Genomic DNA, 19,386 nt, shown 5'->3' with positions numbered 1-19,386 from the left:
AAATAAAAGGACTAGTTTCTCCAGAAAATTGTTTTTTGGTCAAGTTGCATGAAATTTGGCACAATACTGCCGCCTTGCGGCTACTTCAATCAGAAAACCACATACATTACAAGGTCACCTCTGTCTTTCAAGTAAGATTTACAGGAAAATTATTCTGCTTCTCAGTGGAAATATTTGACATGAAATGACCTATTCAGGAATATTTAAAATCTAATTCCGTCTGATTTTTAATATTATAGAACGATTGGCAGGCCTCCATTGCTTTTGTGGTTGGGAACCAGATTGAAGATGATCTTCTCATCCAAGCCCTTACCGTGGCTGTCCAGGTCCCTCAGCGTAAACTCTTCAGTATGGTGTCGTGGCAAGACATTCTCCAGCAGGTACCTGTCCCTTCCTACCTCAAAGCCACCTGAAGACTTTTTTACTTAAAATAATAGAATAGAATTATAAAATAAACTATCATATTCTTGGGCTGTTTTGTAAATTTTGAAAGATTATTTTAAGTAACTATTTAGCCAGAATAAATTTGAGTTGTTCAATCTGGAAGAATTTATTTTTGTTTATTAATTTTGTTAATTCAATATTCATTTATTTGACAAAGATTTCTGAGGTCATACCAGGCACCATGCTAGGTTCTGTGACAAAATATTTAATTCAAGTTAAATAATTATAAAAGACTAGACTATTTAAGATTCCAGGGAGGTACATGACTAATTGGAAAATGAAGGCTACAGAGAATCATAGCTGTCAGAGGTCAGAGGACAGCAATAATATAGAAAAGATCTGCCAGGTGGCACATACCCATACAATTACTGACAGCTTACGAAGTAACTATAAATATTTTACCTAATTCATGGGTACCTCTTTCTTGCTAGGTTCCCCAACCCTTCAGATCACCTAGATATTTGAAAGTTACATATATCTAAGTATTCTTCAAATAAGGCTTTTTTCATCATAAGTAAATTTAATTTTCTTACAGATTAATGACATAAATACACTTGTTGGATCTGCTCCATCTAAAAAGGCAAAAAAACCTGTAGGCGGTAATGCTCCTTTATATTACGAGGTAAGCGAAAGTGTTTATAAAAGAGATTTTCGTGTTTTTAGAAAAAAGAATTGAATTAATAATTTGATAGCCATTTTTAAATTTCATTCTTTGAAAATAAATGCCTGCTCCTCATTGGAGATATTTGTTCCTGATGGTGAACACACACACAAAAAGTCTGCCTCCTTTTAAAATTTTAAATTTTCAAAATTTCCCTTTACAAATAAAATTTCCTAGATCGTTTATACCATCATTGCATCTAATTGAAATAATTGAAAAATATAAATCAGAAATTTCTATAGACACAAAGTATTGGGTCATACTTTCTCATGATAATTGCTGAGTATGTGACAGCATTAAGGAGAGTCATATGATCAGTATATTACAAAGTGTTAGTTTCTCGAAAAAAACAATGTAAGAATAAGCCAGAAAGTGTTTCTTGTATAAGACAGAGGTACAGCTGCAATGATTTTCCATCAGTTTGTGAACTTGGTGCACGGTTTATATCCCACTTTAATCGATATGAAAATAATGATACTCTTCGGATTAATGGTCCGTTCCATTTCCAACAGCTGCTTAGTATAAAGTCCGGCTTGGCTGACCCAGTGGGCTTGTGCAAAGGACGTAGGACTCATTCTCCGTATAAGGGGATTTCCTCTCACCCTGCCTTGTTAATATCTAACTTACAGCTTTCAAGAAACTATAAAAATCCAGTGATTAATTAGAATATCACTTAAAATTTGTCAGGCACTGTTTTATGGAGCAGCCGACCTAAAACATAAAGAGTTTTCAATCTTTCTAAGACGAACTTGTTTGCACTTTATTTCAGTGATGACTAATAAAGTTTTTATGTGTCTCAGGTCTTGGGTGATTACATACGGTCTATTTAGTATTGCTTGAGTACTATCTGAACAAGTTTCATTGGATTTATTCACAATAGACAGTGCTGTGAATTTTATAGCATTAACTCTTGCTACACGGCGCTCACCATCATGCCAAAGTTATCTGTGCTTTTGCAGTCAAATAATATACTTTGTCTCTTTTTTATAATGTTCCGAATGTGTGTGCTCCACTTGAAACATTATGTGATACGTGGATTTAAAATACTGGAATTTTTCTTGTGAGTGGCTATAGAAATCCACATCCAATTCTCAGGCCTGGGATCAATTAACCCTCCAAAAGATTCTTTCTTCTTCACAGATACTCAGTAAAAATCAGAAATGATAGCAGCCTAGTTTTGATGTCTAGTCTGGACAGGCATTCTGACTTGGATGTGGGATAGCACAAGATTACAAACCCAGAGTTAAGTTAGAAAGCCATTCCTCTCCAATATGTGCTCCGACTCTTGGTTGCATATTCTTCACTCAGGGGAGGTCCATTTCACATCTGGCTCTACCACATTCTTCCAGTGGAGCATTTGGGCAATAAGCCTCCCACACTCGCTCACATACACTCTTCTGAATGGTTCCAGAAGAAAAGAGAAGGTGGGTGGAGTGCCATGGAGACTGAACCTGAGGTGCACCAGACATTCATTAATGCCAGCTGCTGAAGCAAAACTAATAAAGACCATAAAACAAATTCAGGCTCCTTGTCAGCATCAGCCAAGGACAGGTTGCACATCTGGAGAAGAGGGGAATATTTCCCATCTCAGTCCCTTCACACTTAGGACCTGCTCAAGCACTCTGCTACCTGGTACCTCATCCCAAGAGAATTGAAAAGTCACTGGCAACCCCTGCAGAGCTGCATGGTAGTTGTGAGTGGTGGCTATGGAATAGGCCCAGAAAGTCTCTTGGGACTTTTGGACCTTTGAGACATGTGGACAGTGTGCTCATGAATCTATTTCTGTTTAGAATCTTGCATGGTTGTAGCAACTAGTGAGAGGTGAAGCTGCCTTGGCTTCTGGGTCGGGTGGGGACTTGGAGAACTTTTCTGTCTAGCTAGAGGATTGTCAATGCACCAATCAGTGCTCTGTGTCTAGCTAGAGGATTGTAAATGCATCAATCAGCATTCTGTAAAAATGGGCCAATCAGCACTCTGTAAAATGGACCAATCAGCAGTCTGTAAAATGGACCAATCAGCAGTCTGTAAAATGGACCAATCAGTGCTCTGTAAAGTGGACCAATCAGCAGGATGTGGGCAGGGCCAAATAAGGGAATAAAAGCCGGCCACCTGCGGTAGCACCTTGCAACAGGTTGGTGTACTCTTGCCGGCTGTGGAGGAATTGTTTTTTCACTCTTCGTGACAAATGTTGCTGTTGCTCAGTGTTTGGATCTGTACCAACTTTGAGAGCTGTAACACCACGAAGTCAGTGGCTTCATTCTTTGAAGTCAGTGAGACCAAGAACCCACTGGAAGGAACCAACTCCTGATACACTAGGATGCTTGATAGTGGTAAACTCCTGAGGAGCGAAAGTCTTGCAACATCCCATTTCTCAAAGGAAACTCTGCACTGTGGGAGAAGAGATAAAAGATAATCTAACAAATTCCTTTTGTTACATGGTAACTTCTTAGAAACCTTCATTTTAGAGATAAGGAACTCACAATATAACAGCCATGCATTTAAACACCTGTATTTACTTCTACTTGTAGGGTACTCTCGTTAGCTTTAAATCAAAGCCTAGTTATTCTTACTTTAAACACAATTTTAACCAATTAGGCTTTCTGGTTTCCTAGCCTGTGGTTATTAGAAGCAGCAAACTGAAGTGAGACTTCTGTATAGTGTATTTCATCCATGAGTAGTAAAATAGTGTCAGAGCCACATTACATATTTCCGATAATGACTCGAAATGTCTGGGCTAGCAAAGACCACATTCCTAAGTGATTTGCTCAAGTTTTCATTTGGATGGCATGGTGTTGTGTACACACAGCCTCATTATGAGATTGTGTAATTTCCCCTGAAACCTTAGAATTTCATCTAGCCATGGCATTGTATATATGAAAGTCTTTATTTATACACCATAGTTCTTTGAAAAACTGCTTAGATTTGTGCTAATGTAATTCTGTAGAGATGTAGCTGCAGCTCATTTGTTCATTCACATTCTCTTTTTGGAAACCATGTTTTGCTCTACTAGGAACTATTTCAAGAACTCATGTGGGAATGAGAACAGAATATTATTCTTTGTGTATATTCTCAGGAGTGTTGGCTACTGCTTTATTATTATAATCTCATTATTTAATAATGAGGATGAAGATGACCCCATGCACTGGCATATAAGCACCATTTCCCACATGTGAATCATACTTGAGGATATGGACAGACTTGAAAATATACACTTATTGCCTGAATTACATAGTAGCCGGTTTTACCGAATATTAACAAACATACTCGATAAAGCACTAGTGCCAGGCACTATCAGACAATGAAGAGAGAGGAAGGAATAGTAGTATTATAAAGACTCTAACCTCAAGAAGCAAAGACTCTAACCTCAGGAAGATTAAGAACAAGCTAGAGAGAAAAAAAAGGACAAAATATATATGGACATAAGCCTGGCACGTGGTAGGCATTCAATAATAGTTGCTGCATAAGTGAATAAGACAATGCAGAAAATAGTGAAGTTCTTGAGAGACAGGTAAAGTGTATAAGAATTCGAAGGAAGATGAGATTATCATTAGCTGGGGTAGTTGGCAGGGAGGGGTGAGACCCAGAGAGATTTCTGTGGAAACATTGCCATTTGAAAGGAAAGGACCTGATAGTTTTGATCTTTTACATATATTACATCAGTTAGCCCACATCACAATTCTAAAAGGAAAGATAAAATCTCCATTGTATGCACGGGGAAATGGAGGCATAGAGAAGGTAGGAAGTCTGCTCACTAGCAAAATGAAGAATTTGGGTTTAACCAAAGGTAAACCTATAGCACCAAGTTTTTCTACTTTATCACCAACCAAGTAATCTTTCACTGGTCTACCCCTTGGATAGGTAGATCTTGACTTTCAAATGTGGAAGAGGGCATTCTAAGAAAAGGGAATAGCTCAAGCAAGGCCATAGGAATGAGAGAAGACCGAATTAATGCGTACTACATTTGTAGTTATATGGTATAAAAATGCTAAATAGGAAAGATGAATTCTGTACATATTTTAATTGCAACTTTAAAATCCTAAAGATGGAAATCTATGAGGAAACATTTCAAACACTGGAAAAAGTACATGCTTTAAATTCATGCCTGAACTTAAGTATACTTGCACCTATGCACAGATAATTTTCTGTGTATGTATGCTTTATGGCCCACATAGAAAATCTGACCTGTTCATTTACAGGTATAGTCAGTCCTGACCAAAATTAAAAAGGAAAATATCAGTAGTCATTCAAAACCAACTGAAATGTTCTCGATGAGAGAGTTCTATGTGTACCATAAATGCCAAGATTCTCCCAGTTGTGACTAAATCTGGTACACAGTAAGTGAACTTTATGGGATAAATGTGCAAATTTTAGGTTTGACATTATCACTTTGGTAAATCAGAAAAAGCTACTAGTTGATAGGGGTTTACTTATCCAATTTATCTGAAATCAGAACCAACCATCCTAAAAGTTTTTAAATTCCACTTCATGTTTCTTTTCATTTCATGATGGTGGTCACCATGCCTACCAACCAGGAAATGAGCTTTCATCCACACAAATGGGCCGTGATTTATGTGCCTGTGACTTATTTATAAAAGACGCATTAGGTCATCACAAAATAAAAAATAAAAAAATGAAAAGCTTACTGAAACAAAAATTGTCTATAAAGAATAAAAGTTCTTATGCTCTAGTTGATGACTCACTTATTTCAAAACAATTTTTCAAGTTTCTGTACAATAAAGAACTTGAACTATCCTAAACATTATGTGATATGGTGCAATTTTATAAATGCAAATAATTATTAATTTTCTTTTTTACTCCTGTCAGTAAAAAAATTCTCATATTTTTAAGAAAATAATTTTTAAAATAACTTTTTAACAAATATATCTTAAAATATTTCTACGGGCCTTTCTATTGCAACCGGGAGACCATCAAAAGTGGGAAGATTTTTTGATATTAGATTTAAAAATAATGGACGAAATGCAGTTTAATAAAATTTAGAATGCAAATTAGATCTTCATATCTAATGCATTTCACCATACTTTAAGACACTATGCTAGTGCATCAGATTAGTATGCCCAGATGTAATAGTTCCATTTTTTGACTTCTGTTTCGTGGATGTATAGAAATTTTTCTCAGGTCTTTTCCAACATGTATTTATTAGTAATTGACAAGTGAGAACACAGGCTTAATTATAATCTATTTTGCCACTCTTTTTCAGATTCCTGATATGAAACTCATTTTTTAAACAGTGCCTTGAATTAATAGTCAATTTAATAGAATTGTAAGCCCTTATATTGGGGGTGGCCCTTGTCAGAATGAAAAATGGAAAACTCATGCTTCAGAGATAGGTACAAATAATATGTGAAAACATTTAAGAGGTTTGAAGTTATTAAAATGGCAGCTCTACTGGGAGCAGAGAGAGCAGTATGTCATGGAAGAAACGAAGGAAAAGGGAGACAGGAAGCATTCTCTGGCCTTTTCAATCCCGCGCTTTAAAACAAAACAAAAAAATTCTGGAAGAATTGGAAGCTAGCCAACCTAATGCCGTTATTTCATAGAGCTTAGGGACACACCAGGAAATTACAGGCCAGTTAGTTTAACTTCACTTGTAGGGAAAGTATTAAAAACTGCTGCAGGAGATCAAGTAAAAGGATGCTTAGAAAAGCACAGCTTGATTAAGGCAAGCCTGGCCAACGTGATTTTCGGAAAGGGAAGGTCATGTCTTAGGAACTTGTTGAAATTCTTTGAAGCTATTATGGCCAGTACAGTCTTCAAAGAATACAGCAAGACTCAGAATCTGCGGATCTTTCCGTTCCACATCAGTCCTTCAGGGATGCCTACAGAACGTGCAGGCCACATCAGGGCCTCGGCACTCTACGTTTAGAAACCACTATCAAAATAGCAGAAATAACCCCTGATGGAACATTTTTTAAAGCTGGAACCAATTAATACAACCTGATATTTATAAATGTAAAATAATGAGACTTGGAACAAAATTTGGGAATATCAAGCTGTAACAAAGAAGTGCTACGTTGGGACTATAAAAACAAATCTAGGAGTTCTTGTGCCAAAATCTGGGTTTTGGAGGCATTTCTTACCCGAAGAAGGAAAGAAGAGGAGAAATAGTAATGCTAGAAACGGTTACAAAGGGCTATGAAGAGTTGCGAATGAATGACTTTTGTCAAGATGGGGAAAAGAGCAGTCAGATGTGTTAACAGCCCTGGGCCCCCACATTTCTGGAGGGCACCAAAGCAGCTCAGCAGAGAAAGTCAAGTTCAGGCTAGTCACTGAGGGGCAGAAGGTCAGGGCTCCATTGCTTTAGGAATGGGCTCCCAGGGTGTGAATATGTTTGCCTCCCAGATCAGAAACCTGGAGTTCTATTTTCAAAGAAAAGCAGAACTCAAGTAAAGGCATTCAAAAACAATTCAAATCATGCCCCAGCTCTCTTCCACCCTGGGGGACAGGCAGCTGGCCAAGCCCATGTGGCAAATAGCAGTCCAGGAGAGGGGAGGTAGACACTGGGGAGGTGTGGTGGTGATGCAGTGGAGCCTGGGATCCAGCAGCAGGAAGCCCATGCCACACAAGGACTGGGTTGCTGGCTAGGACCTGCAGGCAGTGGGCAAGGCAGGAATCTCATCAGGAGTTCCAGGACAGACCTCAGTGGAGGGCCAGCCACAAGAATAAAGTGAGGTTCAGCTAATGAAGAGAAGTCATCACAGCTTCTCCTCCAGGTCTGGGCTGGGGTGGTTTCTGAAACATCTTAACACCCTATACTCTACAGACACCAGGATTGGAGGGGTGCTGGGGAAGGAATCAAGAAGATTGTATCATTCTGTTTCTGTATTTAAAACTGTGAAAAATCAATAATTACATATGGTGATAATAAAAGTTACCACTTATTGAACACATGTATTCCAAGTCTTGCGTGCTGGGTAGTTCATATATATCAACTAACCTAATCTCTTTTTTTTTGGCTGGCTTTTTTCTTTTTGTGGGGAACAGGAGCGCGCTATGTTGCCTGGGTAAGTCTCGAACTCCTGGGGCTCAAGCTATCCTCCCGCCCCTGCCAGCCCAATTACTGGGATTATAGGTATAAACCACTGCACCTGGCTAACTTAACTATCTTAACAACCTTTCAGATACTTATGAATGATGAAATTTGAATCATTTCTAATCAGACTGGTTAGGTAACTTGTTGACTCAGAAGTCTGTTTTTTCTACTTGCATCACACACAAGCTGAGAATAAATAGTTTAAATTCTGGAAGTGACTGTTGTGGTTTAATATGTCTTCAATATAAGCTACTGCTAGTTACTTAGAATTAAGCTTTAAATCTCTCAGTAGTTCTATGATATGTTTATTACTTTTCCTTCTACTCAGGCAAAAACATGAAGGTATATCTGCAGATGATGAAGAGACCAAATAATTTCAGTTGGAGCTTTTAAGCCACTTCGATGAGTGGCTTTTGCCCACATGTTTGGGTCAACAGGGTTTTTTAATTCTTATGGTTAAGATTTATATTGTTAAGTGACCATGTCTTTTCTTTGGAGGATGAAAGAAGGAAAGATAGAAAATAAGAGGGAAGTTAATACATATTCAGCAGAGATCAAAGTGTGGAGAGACCTTTCTAAAATCTCACTAATTAAAACTAATTAGAGGTAAATTCATCTCCAGAGTACCTACCGCTAGTTTGGTGAGTGATATACCTAGTGGTTAAAAGTATGGAACCAAACCAGACTGCCTGGGATCATGTCCTGGTTCCACTGCTTGCTAGCTGTGTAATCTTGCACGAGTTACATAACCCTGCTGTACCTCTGTTTTCTCTTTGTAAAATCCTCGTAAATGATAGTATCTATCTTATAAAGCTGTAGTAGTGATTACATGGGATAGTAAATATAAAATACTTATTACCTGGCACAGACTTAAGTGTCCATAAAGTTTAGCTATTACTATTACTGTTATTTTTAAAATTTCTATTCTCAGCAATATTCAACATCAGAACATGAAAATACTAGAAACCCATTTATGTGCAGGCTTTAAATTTTTTTTATTATGGTAAAAATATGTAACATAAAATTGCCATTTTAACCATGTCTAAGTGTATAATTCAGTAGTGTTAAATATATTCACTTTGTTGTGCAACCAACGTTCACAACTTTTTCATCTTGCAAAACTGAAGCTCTATATCCATTAAATGACAACTTCTGATTTCTCCTGCACCCTGGCCCCTGATGACCACTGTTCTATTTTCTGTTTCTATGAATTTGACGACTCTGGATACCTCATATAAATGGAATCATATAGTGTTTGTCTTGTCGTGCCTGGTTTGGCATAATGTCTTCAAGGTTCATTCATGTTGTACCATGTGTCAGAACTTCCTTCTTTATTAAAGCTGAATAATATTCCGCTGTATGTATATACCACATTTATCTTATTCATTTATCCATTAGTGGACACGTGGGTTGCTTCCACCTCTTAGCTCTGCTATGAACATGGGTGTTCACATTGTGAGGAGGTTTTTCTCTAAGTGGAGTATGATTACTGAAAGTTAAGTAGACATTTAATTAAGCAAGTAAGGGAAAAAAAGAAGTTAATCAGTGGTCAAAGGATATTTGCAGTGTCCCATTATACTAGTCCTCATGGCCGCGATGGAGACTAATATACATTATTCTTCTTTGTTATGTCATGTAAGGGGTCAATATGACGGAACACCTTAAGAAACAAACAGCAGTAGTAACCATTTCTAAAATAAATAATTTTAAAAATAAAATTTCATGTTTATGTAAAAAGATGATTTTCACACTGCTTATTAAATCTTCACGTGAACTGGGCAGAACAGTTAAAATTAATCTCCATAGTGCAAATGAAGAAATGGAAGCCCAAAAACTTAAATGATTTGTTCACAGTCACCAATGGAATCAGTGTCAGTTCTTCTAATAGTCTAGAGCTTGCTCTACACCTGGCAGAAGGGAGTTCTCATTCATTAAAAAGTTCTTGCTCATTTATTTACCACAAGAAAATTGTATATAATGGATAAAAATTTGTTTTATTACCTAGACATTTATTTTAATGTGCATTAAAAAATAAAATTAGACTAACTTGCAACTCCCCCAACACTGTGCTTCGGACAGAGCTACCTTATTTTTTTAAAACTTGATTTACAGTCAGCTTAGAGAAAATGATTAGGTTTATAGTACAGGTGGTACATAGCTTTGGCTAAATCATCAAATGATAGTCAATGACTAAGGTTTAGGAAATGTTTCATTTTCATGCATTCCATAAATATTCAAAGGTCTATTATGTACAAAATCTATGATTGGATTGACCTTGGTGAACAAAATAGTTATAACTGCCTGGCCTCATATAATTTACATTTGAATGGGGGAGACGGGCATTAAGCAAAACTCAAACAAGCAAACAAATATATACACAATTTTGAGTTAGTTTCATTGCTTTAAATCAGAGAGAATTACTGAGGAAAACACTGTAGGCTGAGTGTTTGGAGATGAATGAAAGGAAAAGAAGACCCAACTGAAAAGAGCAAGGGAAAATATTCAGGCAGAGGGTGCAAAAACCCTAAGGCAGGAATAAAGAAGGCCCGGGTGCCTGTAGCACTGAGAGTGGGAGACAGGAGAAGCCCAAAGAGGCCACATCTGCTGGCTGGTGAGTCCTTGTTAAAAAGGAGTTTGCCGTTTTGTTTCATAGGAAATTAGAAAGCCATTAAGACTTTAAAGAGGAGAATGACACAATTAAGTTCTTTTAAAAAATATTTTCTGGCTGCCAAGTGAAGAATAAATTAGGATGAAGGCAGGCAAACATGGAAATGAGACCAGTTAGGAGGCCACTGGGGGTATCCAGGTGGCAATGGGGAGAGCACACAGATTCAAGGAGAATATTTAGAAGGAAGAATTTGGCAGATTGGTGCCCTTGTGAGATGTGAGGGGTGAAGAAGAAGCTATCAAGAGTGAATCCCATAGTTCTGGCCTGAGAAACTGAATAAAAATATCCTTTTTTTCTTTTTTTGTGTTTTATAGTTTCATTCCTTTTTATTGTAAGTTGACATTTATAATTGAATACATTTATGGGGTAAAAAGTGGTGTTATAATTTATGAATACAATGTGGAATAATTAAATCAAGCTAGTTAACATATCCATTACCTCAAACATTTAACATTTTTTGTGGTAAGGACATTTGAAATTTAACAATTTTGAAATGTACAATTCTCTATTATTAACTATAGTCACTACACTGTGCAAATTTAAAAAAAGAAAAAATGTATTTTTCCTTTTAAACTGAGATTTTCTACCTTTTGACTATTGTCTTAGTCTGTATTCTGTTGCTTATAACAATACCTGAAATTGGGTAATTTATAAAGAAAAGGAATTTATTTTTTATAGTTAAGGAGGCTGAGAAGTCTCAGGTCAAGGGCACACATCTGGTGGGAGACTTCTTCCTGGTGCAACTCCATGCGGAGTCCTGAGGTAGCACAGGAAATCACATGGCAAGGGGGCGAATATGCTAATATGCCAGCTCAGGTCCCTCCTCCTCTTTTTATAAAGCTACAAGTTCCCCTCCTGTGATCATCTATTAATCTATTAACCCATTAATCCATGAATGCAAAGCCCTATCTGGTCACTTCTTAAAGGTCCCACCTATCATACTGCCACAATGGGGATTAAGTTTCAGCATGAGTTTTGGAGGAGACATTCAAACAATAGCAACCATCATCTTTCCATTCCTCCCACCCCCCAGTCTCTGTAACCACCATTCTACTTTCTGCTTCTATGAGTTTGATTTTTAGATTCCCCATGTGAGTTCATGCAATATTTGTCTTTATATGCCCAACTCATTTCACTTAGCATAATGTTTTCTGATTCCATCACAAATGACAGTTTCCTTCTTTTTTAAGGCTGAATAGTATTCCATTTAATGTATATACCATATTTCTTTATCTATCCATATGTTGATGAACGCTTAGATTGATTCCATACCTTGGCTACTGTGAATAGTACTACAATGAACATGGAGGTGCAGACATCTCTTTAACAAGTTGATTTCAAATCTTTTGGGTAAATACCCAGAAGTGAGATTGCTGGATCATACAGTAATTCTATTTACAGTTTTTTGAGGACCCTCCATAGTGTTTTCCATAATGGCTGTCGTAACTTGTATTCTTGCCAATAATGTACAAGGGTTCCCTTTTCTCCACATCCTGGCTGACACTTGTTATCTTTCATCTTTTTGAAAAAAATTATCTGACAGGTGTGAGATGATACCACATTATGGTTTTAATTTGCATTTCCCTAATAATTAGCAATGTTGAGCATTGTTCATATATCTGTTGTCTATCTGCATGTCTTCTTTTGAGAAATGTCTATCCACCCCAGGTCTCTTGCCCATTTTTTTTTAATTTTTTTTCTTGTCCATTTTTTAATTGACTTTTTTGTTTTCTTGTTATTGAGTTGCCTGGGCCTTTTATATATTTTGGATAGTAACCCCTATCAAATATATGGCTTACAAATATTAAAAATATCTTCTATTACAGAGAAAATTAAAGGAAGTCTAAATTTGGGGGAAGTCTGAAAGTATAGTTTGAGATAGTTTAAGTCACATATGTCTGAGGGGTATCTAAGAAGAGATATCAGGAAGAAAGATGTTTTTAGTGTATTTTTCATTTTTTGTATCCTTACGTGCCTAACTCAGTGCTGATACACAGTAAGTATTGTAGAAGCGTTTGTTGTCTGAAAGAATTAACTTACTAAGAACTAATAACAAAATACCATTAAAGACTATAAGAAGTAAATAATGAGCCATTTTAACGGTAGTAATTCAGTAGTAATTGCTGGTGCTTTCCTGGGTACCAGCAATTTTGGTCCTTTCCATTTTCCCTTTATTGGTTCCACATTTTCTACAGTGGTTTGTATATTTGGGTGGCATCCCAGTGGTTCACAAAGAAATTTGGTTGGTTTCAACTAGCATGTGTGTATATGTGTGTATATGTGTGGTTTGTGATGTAAATAATTTTTCTTCTATAAATATAGGTCAACATTTTTGAAAAAAACACTGCCTTAGAAACCTTGAAACCTATTCTCTATTACATTTCCTCTCTCAGCCTCTCACTTAATCCTGGGCTAAATGATACAGTGTTCACTCATCCCCAGTCTTTCCTCACCCAGCAGACATTTGCTGGGTTTCTATTATCTGCTGGGTAATGGGCACAAGATTGAGTTAGACATGGTCTCTGCCCTCAAGAGCGCATAGTCAATAATTTTGCAAACAACGTATTTGTTTTCTATTATTTTGTGAAATTTTATCATAATAAGCCAGATATAAAAGCTGTATATTTAAGCTGTGGTTATAATTGAGTCTGTTCTTCATTGAGCTCTGTGGCTGACCTCACTTATTGTTCACAACTTCCAGCCAAAAGGGTCATGGTCCCCAGACAGAGTATATTGGAAAGGAGAAGGAGGGAGAGACAGAACACCTACCCAAATAGTCAAAGATGCAACAAAAATACAGAAGGCATTGTTTCCTTAGAGGGGGAGAAAGTACAGTTGCAATTGAAATATGGTAACAATTTTCATGCTTCTGCATGTTTTTAATGTGACCTCTATTTCCGAAATTCTTTCTCCTCCATCTTCGGCTGCAAGAAAAGGAAGAAGAAATACCAAAGTAAACATGGGTATAGGCTGGGAGGATTGACTATTGGATAGAAATTCATTTATATATTGAAAAGGTACTGTGCATATTATAGGCACTCAATATTAATTTGAATGAATGGATTTCAGATATATTTATACATTAAAATAATTTACTCTTCTATTTTACAAACATGATTGGCCAAAAAAATCACTCTGCAAGTTAATTGAAATATGATTTCTATATTGCTTCAATAAATACTTTAAAAATAATTACAGATTTAGTAGTTTGAAACACAGGAAACAAATCCTACACAAACTCTTACCCAGAAAAACTGAAATTATTCAATAAATGCCTTCCTTTAAAAGTTTATATTTTAACTTCATACATATTTGGATCACAGTGCTCATACCATTTGAAATCTGCAGAACTCTAATGGTGAGCTAGGCCAACAGGATGCCCTGCATAGTACCTGGTACCCATGAAACACTCTTACACTAACAAGCTTATCATTGTCCTCATGAGCCTTTATCAGAACTTCATATGGAAAGACATTCTATCTGGGCTTACTCATTCATCAGGCAATCCTTAGTTAGAGATTATCCTAATTATCAAATGAATCACCAAATTATTTTCATTATTTTGAATTATTATTGTTTCATTTATCCCTGGAGTTGCAGAGAAGCCAGAACAGTCTAATAACATGTCACATAGTCACAGGCCACCACTGCCAAGACCTACATCTTTTGTGAAGAGCTACTCTTGTTGCATGCTCAAAGATCCATTTTAGGAATATCATTGAGGGAAAAAAAAGATACAGGCTCTATCTGGATTTAATGCAAAGGCCTAATATATTACATTTCGTAACTAATGAGATTTTGAGGAATGACAGCAAATTTCTGATTTGCTCTTTCCCCCAGTAAAATGTCTGCTTTGAGTTATGCAGAAAGAATTCTTCTTCCTGCCAACTTGTTTCAATTCCCTATGCAAAAGCATCCACAGAACATTGTCGGGGCTTTCCTATAGAGGTTCATTTCATGATTCCTCCATCATTAAAAACACACACATACACACATACACACACACACACACACACACTTTACCCCCTTCTTTAAAACAAGCAAAGGAAAATGCATTGGTGAGGTTTGTATATGGTGCTTTCCCTTTCTGAAAGCAGAGACAAGTATTAGTCATCAGATGGGGAAAAGAGTTTCTCCGTTTCACCCTGGGCCAGCATCCTGTTTTATGCATGCAGGCCCGCCCTGTGTGTAGGTGGAGCAGGCAGTTGCTGTGTGATGTGATTTAAGAGGTGCTGGAAGTTCTGCCTGTCCAAAAATAGCCCCCACACCCGCCTGTTGAATTCAGGCACAGTGTCCATAAAACCATGGTTTAAATGAAATGAAACTGCATTTTTAGAATGTTAACCCATTATATTCGTTATCCTTTCAGTATGCATTTATTTATCAGAGATAAAAGCTGGATCCTGAGGGGATGTACATGCATACGGGGAGAGTGAGGAAGCGGTTAGCAAGGTCTAAGGCTTAGAGTAATGATGCAAGTCACTGGAAGCAATTTCTGCATACCACGAGTGCATTTGTTAAAATTAAACTTCTTTCATATTCATTCAGATGGTCCATCAGTCTTTTTTGAATCAATATTTTCTGGAACATGACATTTTCTCAAACAGGCAATGCTCTTTGCTGGAACCCCTAAAAAGAATTTAAGAATGATAAATAACACACATTTGGAAGATGGTTTTTAGAGTCCAAAATACTTTCACAGTATGTCAAATTTTGATCCCACCAACAACCTTGTGTGGCAGATTTAAGGCTTGCTATGCTCATGTAGAAAATGAGGAAAGATCCTCAAAGAGGTTAAGTGACTTGCCCAGTGCCTGCAGTTATTAATGACAGTACCTCGCAATGGAACCCAGTCATTCTGACTCCAAATCCAAAGTTTGCTCCCTTCCTTCAAGCTCTTCAGGACACAATCCCTGCAGTCAAGGAGCTGACAATTAACCTTAACCTGCTTAAAGCTATCTGTCTAAACTAAAGAGCGAGACCTGGAAGCTTTTTCCAGTAGTAGTAGTATTAAGAAAGTGTTTCCCATTGTCTTAAAATTTCCGGTTGCACTGTGCCAAAGACTCTGCTCACACACATTTGGCCTCAGAAATTTGCGTGAGGTTTTACTAGTTTACTCATAGCATTCCCCATGCAGAAAACATCTCACATTTAGAATACTGACCACTTTTCACAAACTTGTCAAATACAACAGTAAACCAAGTCAGGGAAAATAAAAATGTGAATGGTCAGAAATTAACTTAAGATATTCTCCAGAAACACTTAGAACCTAGGGGTAATTTTGAGAGTGGGGTTAGGACCTGATCAGGCATTATGAAGTGACTGCGAAGTCTAGGATTTCTTTATCAAAACAGATGTGCTTTGCTCCATAATTGAACACACCACACCACACACACACACACACACACACACACACACACATTGCTTGAGCTGATAAACCACAGTTTTGTAGTATCTCCAGCTCATTCCTCCTTTGGTTCTGGCACAGTAAGTTCATAGCACTTCCCATGACACCAGACACTTTTTTCTGAACTAGTGAACTAGCACTGCTTGCTTTCCTGGCCTTTCAGCAAGCCTGGTTTGGTGAGAGGAGGGCTGGCTGGATGTCCGCCACCACCTGCTGATCACAGGGGTCCCGTTTATAATACAAAGCATAACCCACACAGCATTTGCAAAGATCTGGGTAATTTGTGTGCTAATTCTTTTATTCAGCACATATTTTACTGGTTGCCTTCCATGTGCCAATCACAAAGTTAATTCCAGCCTTCAAACATCTTCCAGTCTTGTGAAAAACAGATAGGGAAATGAACAGTTGTATCACATTTTAAAAGGTGCAATGAGTGCACCGAGCAATGCTTAAATCTTTCTAAAGTTTTGAGAGTCAAATTTTAGGAAAATGGCTTGAAAGCTGAATGAGGAAGTCATGAAGGAGAAGAGGAATTCTAGGCAAAGGAATCAGGCCATGCAAAGTCAGGCAGACAGACAGCAAGGTATGACCAAGGAACTCTAGATGGTATCTCTGATGTGTATAAGGAGGGAAATTGGAAGGAGTAGCCAGGAGTTAGTCTGGACAGGTGGCTCAAGGCCAAGTCATAAAGGGCCCTAGTATGCCTTGCTAAGGAGTGTATGGTTTATCCTTTAGGTATGGGGGGCCATTGAGGAATTCTGAGCAGGGGAGTAATATGCTAGGCAAAGATGTTAGAACCACAGTACGGGAATAATTCCATGGGAAGTTGGAGGGGTGGCACTGTTAAAAGCAGTTCATTGCTGGATGCATTTAAATTGTACATATATTTTATTAGCTGTTTTATTATTATAGCAATGCATGTTAACTGCAGAAAATTTGGAAAATATAGAGAAAGCATACCTCATATATTAGGTAGGTACTTAAGTAAGGAAAATATTCCACCACTCAGAGATGTATACTTCTTGTTATAAAATAGGAATTATATTATATATGCTCTATATCATATCATTTCCACATACTGTGATGTTAGCATTTTTCTAAATCCTTATTCAGTGTATATATAATAAAAAGCATGTTTTTCTATTCACTAATTTATTTAACCACTCCCCCTTTTGCTAAATTTAGACTGTTTACCAATAGCAATGACCCTGATTGTTTCCTTATGAAAATTTCACAAAGTAGAATTACTGGGTCAAAGCATATAATTCTTTTTAAAGCTCTTGACGTATCTTGCCAAAGTGCACTCAAGACAATTTGTATGAATTTACAGTCCTTCTGATAGTTCCAATTTAACCATGCCCTCTTCAACCTTTTATTTTTATTCTAGTCAATTTGACAAGCAAAAATTATAAGGTTGAACATTTAATCATATTTTGATTGGCTGTGTTTTGTGAGTATGGAATTCTTTAAAGTGAAATGATGGTGTAATTTTGTTTTCAGACTCCTTGAGATAATGGGAGGGACTCTGTATTGTCAAAATTCACGGTAGGGAATATTTGCTTTAAGTAATTTCATAGCAAATATTAGGTGCTCTGAATAATACAAAAAGGATAAGCCATCGTCCGGGCCCTGCACAAGCTCACAGCATCCTTTAGAAGAAGGACATGCAGGCAAAACTTCTAACAAAGGCTCAGCTGCAGGAGGTTTCTCAAGGGAAATATGAACAAAGGCTGTGGCAATGGGAGCAGGGAGAATGATCCCAGATGAGGAAGTCTGAGGGGGTTGATGCAGGAACCTCTTTGGCAAGAGACCATCTAATTTCCAACCTCTTCTTGCCTCCTTGTACCAGTGGCATGCCTCAAAAATCACCTAAAGAGTTTGTTTAAAATGCCAATTCCAGATCTTAGCCACCATGATGGGGATTAGGAGTATCTTCAGGAGAATCCAGGAACTTACCTTCTGAAAAAGCACCTAGGTACTTCTGAGCCTGCCCTTGGAGAAGGGCAGCCACACTTACGTCCACTTGCTGCTCACAGTGCCAGAAGGGGGATTGCCCTCCTCAACGATAAACTCTCTCTCCATCTGCACTCTGGGCCCCCTCGCGACCCACCCAGAACTGGACTGTGGCACTGCTTATCAATTTCCATTGCCTGTCATGCATTCATTCAGTCTTTCCTTCATTTTTGAGCACTTGTGCTGGCCACTGTTCTAGTTGCTGGAGGATATTCATGCCTTCAGGATATTCACATTCTCCAATCTGTTGGAGCTCTGCCCAACTCACAGTGGTCAGCGAAGGGTTAGAAAATGTTCATGCTGGCTGGGCATGGTGGCTCACACCTGTAATCACAGCACTTTGGGAGGCTGAGGTGGGCAGATCACGAGGGCAAGAGATCGAGACCATCCTGGCCAACATAGTGAAACCCTATCTCTACTAAAAATACAAAAAATAGCTGGGTGTGGTGGCACGCACCTGTAGTCCCAGCTACTCAGGAGGCTGAGGCAGGAGAATTGCTTGAACCCAGGAGGCAGAGGTTGCAGTGAGCTGAGATTGCACCACTGCACTACAGCCTGGCAACAGAGCGAGATTCCATCTAAAAGAAAAGAAAAGAAAATGTTCACGCTTTGCCTATTCCCCTGCTTTGCAAGGCAAGGATGGCACTGCCTGCATGCCCAGAGGTACCTAATGTCTTTGTCTTACAGCCTCTGTCTGAATTAGAATACTTCTGCTAAATTAAAATACTTCTGCTAAACATGCATGCTTCCAGTACTAGGTGTAGTTTACCATTACACAAAGCTAGAGGGGGCAGATACATAGTGGAAGCTCTGAAATACACAAAGATTTTGAAGTTTGCCATGGGTTACCAAAATATCTAATAAAGCCTGGGGTTTTGCTCATATGAAGATAAATAAAATGCCTAAATTCATAAAGAGATTATATATCTGATTGTGTCACCCTTGGTTACCTCCTTCCAGTATCAACCTCATCCCCCAGCCCAACCCGGCACCCACAACCACTTTCCAGTTTCCTGAATATGCTACTTTCTCTGGCCTCAGTCCTTCTTCCTGGGTCACTGCCCTCCTCTCGTCACTCTTCCCCAGTCTCATACCACCTGACCTCAGTCATAGCCACCCCCACTGATCCTTCACGCCTCAAC

General features: G+C 37.9%; 1 protein-coding gene across 5 annotated transcripts in view; it reads left to right on the top strand.

Annotated features, from left to right (window-relative positions):
• Positions 1-19,386, top strand: part of SPAG17 (sperm associated antigen 17) — a 230,902-nt gene that overhangs the window by 33,612 nt on the left and 177,904 nt on the right. For all 5 annotated transcript variants that reach the window (XM_004026432.5, XM_063695914.1, XM_055376755.2 and 2 more), the window contains exons 2-3: positions 240-380; positions 980-1,066. In XM_004026432.5, the coding sequence (XP_004026481.5) occupies positions 240-380; positions 980-1,066 (228 nt within the window). The remainder of the gene's footprint in view (positions 1-239; positions 381-979; positions 1,067-19,386) is intronic.

Source organism: Gorilla gorilla, chromosome 1 (assembly GCF_029281585.2).
Source record: "Gorilla gorilla gorilla isolate KB3781 chromosome 1, NHGRI_mGorGor1-v2.1_pri, whole genome shotgun sequence".
NCBI classification, from domain to species: domain Eukaryota; kingdom Metazoa; phylum Chordata; class Mammalia; order Primates; family Hominidae; genus Gorilla; species Gorilla gorilla.
This window is presented reverse-complemented; position numbering and strand designations above follow the sequence as displayed.